Source organism: Nicotiana sylvestris, chromosome 11 (genome assembly GCF_000393655.2).
Source record: "Nicotiana sylvestris chromosome 11, ASM39365v2, whole genome shotgun sequence".
Classification (NCBI taxonomy): Eukaryota; Viridiplantae; Streptophyta; class Magnoliopsida; order Solanales; family Solanaceae; genus Nicotiana; species Nicotiana sylvestris.
Window position 1 is genome coordinate 82,181,362 of NC_091067.1, and position 5,684 is coordinate 82,187,045.

Sequence of the window (5,684 nt, forward strand, 5' to 3'; positions counted from 1 at the left end):
ATGGCTAATTTGTACAACTTATTTTTACGGAGTTGGTCATGCAGTCCCTGACCCTAATGAGGCATTGATCCTGGTTCTTACAGCCCTGGTTTTCGTGGCACTTCTGGTGCCGTATTAGATATTATTCCCCCTAGTGTTTGAATACAAAGCATGTGAATTCGTACACTGGAAGTCTTGCTTAATCAGTGGAAACAACTTGTGAATGGTTAAATAATCCTTTTTTTAGTGATGGAAGCCAAAGCTTGCCACTGAACCAAAGATTATTTAACCATCCATATAGCCATTTGTCAACGATGTGAAAATTTTTATGCCCTGATACTTAAAGGTCTTTTCCTTTTTCCGATGACGCTTCCTCCATAGTATGATTTCCATTGCCGCCTTGTTAAAAAACTTTCTAGAAAAACCCGATTGGGACAAAAACTGGTCGAAGGAAAAAAGAATGCAACACATACTTTTAGTACTTGTAGCATCCATCAGCAATAATATTTTTTAAGGTGAGTCACGTTCCAATTGTTGGGCAACTTGACTGCATCTTAATTCTCCAACTCGTACGATCCTTTACCAGTAACAGTTGATACCCGGTAAGGGCCTTCCCATGTTGAACATAGCTTCTCGGTATTGACTTCCCGAGTGCTGTGAGTCACCTTTCTCAAAATAAAGTCTCCTACTTTGAAGTAGCATTGATTGGTCCTCCGATTATAATATCTTTCTATCCTTTGCTTTTGAGCCGCCATCCTCACATACGCCAAGTCCCTATGTTCATCTAGCAAGTCCAACCTCACCAACAACGCTTCATTACTTGTGTAACGACCTGACCGATCGTTTTGAGCTTTTGCACTTTGCTCGCTAGTTGTCGGGCATGACTATCCTAGTGTGATGTATTATCACTTATGCAAATCATCATTTTGGTTTTCAGGGTAATCGGAATGAATTTGGAAGAATAGTTCTCAGTTTGAAGTTTAAAATTAGAAAGGTTTGACCAAGTTTTGACTTGTTAACATATGATCTCAGATTGGAATTGTATGATTTGGTTAGCCCTTTTAGGTGATTTGGGACTTAGGAGCATGATCGAAATGTATTTTGGAGGTCCGTGGAAGGTTTTTTGCTTGAATTGGCGAAATTAGGATTTTGGCATTTTCTAGTTGATAGGCTAGATTTTGATATAGGGGTCAGAATGGAATTATGGAAGTTGGCGTAGGTCTGTTGTGTCAGTTGTGACGTGTGTGCAAAATTTCAGGTCATTCGGATGAGGTTTGATAGACATTTTGATCGAAAGCAGGATTTGGAAGTTCTTGGAATTCTTAGGCTTGAATCTGATGTGATTTTGGTGTTTTGATGTTGTTTTGAGCATTCCAAAGGTTGGAACAAGTTTGAATAATGATATGGGATATGCTGGCATGTTTGTTTGAGGTCCCGAGGGCCTCGGGTGAGTTTTGGGTGGTTAAATGGATCAAATTCTTGTTTTAAAAGTTGCATATTTCTTCAGTTCAGTGTTGTAGAGCTTTGCTCTTCGCGTTCGTGAAGAGATGTTGAGTGAGGTAGGTTAGTTACCCTTCGCGTTCGCGATGTTGGTCCCGCATTCGCGAAGGTTGAGTCTGATTGTGCATCGCAAACGTGTGGCATGGTTCGCGTTCGCGTAGAAGGGTGAAGAAGACTTGGGCACTAGGCCTTGAAGCATCGCGTTTGAGACTGAAGAAACGCGTTCGCGTAGGCTAAGCTGAATAAGGCATCGCGTTCGCGAGGGTAGTGTTAGCATTCGCGTAAGAGGAAATTTGAGCTGTGAATAATTTGTGCTTCGCGAACACGAGGCTTTGACCGTGTTCGCGAAGAAGGAATTTTTGGCCTGGGCAGAATGTTTAAATAGCCATGTTCGCGATTTTTGGTCTATCTTGCACCATTTTTGAGCGATTTTGGAGCTTTTTGAGAAGGATTGAAGAGGGAATCAAAGGGGAACACTTGGAGGTAAGATTTTTGAACTCAATACTCGATCCTATGTTGATTCTTGTTTGTTTAAAAATGAAATTTGTATAATTTAAAGCCTAAAATTAGGGAATTAGGGCTTAAAATTAGATAGTGTAAATTGGAGATTTGAGGGGCTATTTGAGGTCCGATTTTGATGTTCTTGGTATGTACGAACTCATGAGAGTGTAAGGATTCTATTGGTGTGATTTTTATCAAATTCTGAGATGTGGGTCCGGGTTTGGCAAATTTTGGGATTTTTGGTATAAATTGGATATTTTCGAGTGGGCTTTGTTCCCTTAGCATATTCTAATGTTATGATTCTGATTTTGGGTAGATTCGACGCGAGTTGAGGCCGAGGCGAGAGTCAAAGGCATTGCGGAGTAGTATTTCATCTGGTTTGAGGTAAGTAATGATTGTAAATGTTGTCCTGAGGGTATGAAACCCCAGATTTCACATCGTTGTGCTACTGTGAGGTGACGCACACACTAGACGATGAGCGTGGAGTTATGCACCATTGGGGATTGTGACTTGGTCCGTCCCGTACGATAGTTAAGTCACGTATTTGATTGAAAATTATTTGATATCATTGTGTTTTGAAAAGTATTGCTATGTTTTAGGCGGAATGTCATGTTTGGGCCTCGTGCCAATGTTTTGGACCCTTATGGGGCTTTTACTACTTTTCCTCACTGTTTTGACTTAATAATTGTACTCAGTCATGCTGTGTTTTACTGATTTCATAACTCAACCTTATTTACTCAATTTTGATACTATAAATGATGTTGGAGCTGAACGCCCTATTTTACTGATAGTCCGAGTGGCTTGTGAGGTTGATGGCTGAGAGAGGCCGAAGGCCTGATTGTGAGGTTAATGACTGAGAGAGGTCGAGGGCCTGGTTGTGAGGATTATATATTTATGGATCGGGTTGCACGCCGCAGCAATATATATATATATAGATCGGGCTGCACGCTGCAGTGATATAGCCCTTAGGCTGTAGGAGCCCCTCCGAAGTCTGCACACCTCTAGTGAGCGCAGTCAACTATATATATGGATCGGATTGCACGCCACAGCGATATATGGATCGGGTTGCACGCCGCAATGATTATGATAAGGTACCTATTGAGCGTAAGTGCTGAGTGTGAGCATTGATTGTTGAGAGTTGAGTCATGAGTGACTGAGTGGCTTGCCCGAGGGGCTATATATATACACATATACGAGTGATGCTTTACCTGATGGGCCTGTTTATGAACTTATTGTTTTTCACTCCTCCTTAAAGTAAGCTTCTGTCGAATATGTTGATTAAATTACTGCTTTCACTCATCTTTAGACTGAGCCTCTATTGAAAATGTTGAACAAATGCTTTAAACAACTTTCATTTAAACTGAAGTTTTTACGAGGTGTTCGGAATTTAGTCACTGATTTGGCTTTGTTACTTCCTCCCAGATTTTTAAGTTATGAAATGGTTATGAATTTCTATTTGTCGAAGGGCTGTATATGAACCTTGTTTTGCCCGAGGGGCCGATTATGATTTTCATCACTTTCTATATATTTCATTAAACCTCTATTGAAAAGGTTAGAAAGATATTTTCTAAAGGATTTTACTGAAGTTGGAAATTTAACGAAATGATTTGAATGGTATCCTGTTTTGGGAACATACTGTAACCACTGTGGTGCTATGACGTGGTTTACGTAATTTCTTGCTGCTCAGTTTTCATTTACTTTTATTACTTACTGAGTTGGCATACTCATATTACTCCCTGCACCTTGTGTGCAGATTCAGGTATTTCTGAGCTCAATGGCAGGTTCATCGGAGTTAGCAAGGTAGCTGCCTAGCGATCGTAGCCCTACTTTTCTCCCTCATTATTCTTTCTTAATGTATTCTTGTGATTTTCCCAGCCATGTTGGTCTTTATGTGGTTAGACAATTGTAGTAGATGCTCATGACTAGTGACACCCCGATGTCGGGCTTGTGTATTTATTCTGCACTATTCATTTAAACTTACATCATGAGATTATTGATTAATAAATGGTTAAAAATAACTTTTATTGAAGGATGGTAGATTCGGGAGTTGTGTCATCTGGCCTAGTTTCATGATAGGCTCCATCACAACCGGGTCGGTTTTTGGGTCATGATAATCTGCTTCATTTTTTGTTCGGAAAAACCTTAAAGTTGGTTCCCCTACTTCCACCAGTATTAGAGACTCTGCGACATATACGAGAGATAAAGGTGTTTCTCCCGTGCTAGATTCGCCATTTTCCGGTATACCCATAGCACACCTAGTAAGTCTTCGGGCCATTTTACTTTAGAAGTTTCTAACTTATTTTTAAGGTTTTGGATAATCACCTTATTGGTTGATTCCACCTGTCCATTAGCACTTGGATGGTACAGTGAGGATGTAATCCTCTTTATTTTCAAATATTCCAAAACTTTTGTAACTTTTGTGCCTATGAATTGTGATCCATATTCACCGGCAATCTCCTTTGATATATTCCAAATCAGTAGATTATGTTGTCCCATATGAGGTCAAAAACTTCGCGCTCACCGATCTTTTGGTAAGGACATGCTTCAACCCATTTAGTGAAGTAGTCAGTTAAAACAAAAAGAAATCTTACCTTTCCGGGGCCCGGTGGTAGAGGACCGACTATGTCCATTCCCTATTTCATTAATGGCCATGGGGACAAACCAAATGCAAGCATTCTTCTTGTTGGTGCACCAATTGTTAATGGCATTGACATTTGTCGTACTTCTGACTGAATGCCTTTGCGTCCTGCTCCTTCGGTGGTCAATAGTAACATTCTCTGACAAGCTTTAGAACTAACGAATCCACACCGGAATGGTTCCCACAAATTCCTTCGTGGAGTTCTCTCATCACGTAGTCCGCCTCCGAGGCTCCAAGAAATTAGGCTAGTGGACCTTGGTAAGACCTTCTATATAATTGCATATCTGCGAGGCAAAAACGAGACGCGTTAATTCGTAGTGACCGGGATGCCTTCGGGTCTTCAGGTAATTTTTCATGCCTAAGATATTCCGCGAACTCATTCCTTCAATCCCAGACTAGGTTGGTTGAATTAACTTCGTAGTAACTATCCACATCCAATACTAAGTGTAGAAGTTGAATGATAGTATCAGAGCCAAATCCTTTCATCTTTGTAGATGATCCCCAATTAGCCAATGCATCTGCTTCCACGTTATCTACTCTCGAAATATGTATGATCGACCATTCCCTAAATTGTGCAAGCAATTCTTGAACCCTGTTCACATACTGTTGCAGATGTTCTTCCTTTATGTTAAAAATCACGTACACTTGGTTTACTACCAGTTGGGAATCAAATTTGATCTTGATGATCTCGGAGCCAAGTCCCCGAGCCAATACAAGTCTTGCAACCAATGCCTCATACTCAGCTTCATTGTTAGTTAATGGAACAATATTAATGGTCTGCCTCGGGATTTCTCCTGAGGGTGTGACTAGAACTACCCCAAGAGTGGACCCTTTTACATTGGAAGCTCCATCCATAAACAAGGTCCAAACTCATGATTTCGTTTCCGACACTAGCATTACTTCCGTAGCAGCCAAGGGCATTAATCCAGGACTGAAGTCGGCCAAAGCTTGTGACTTGATCGCAGTCCTAGGCTTGTACTCAATGTCGAACTCACTAATTTGGACTGCGCATTTAGCTAAATGGACTGACAGCTCAAGCTTGTAAAGGACATTCCTTAAGGAAAAA

General features: G+C 40.8%; 1 protein-coding gene across 1 annotated transcript; it reads right to left on the reverse strand.

Annotated features, from left to right (window-relative positions):
• Positions 1–5,002: 5,002 nt before the first annotated feature.
• Positions 5,003–5,473, reverse strand: LOC138881241 (uncharacterized). Its single transcript, XM_070161452.1, has one exon. The coding sequence runs from the start codon at positions 5,471–5,473 to the stop codon at positions 5,003–5,005; it is 471 nt and encodes a 156-aa protein (XP_070017553.1).
• Between the last annotated feature and the right edge of the window lie 211 nt (positions 5,474–5,684).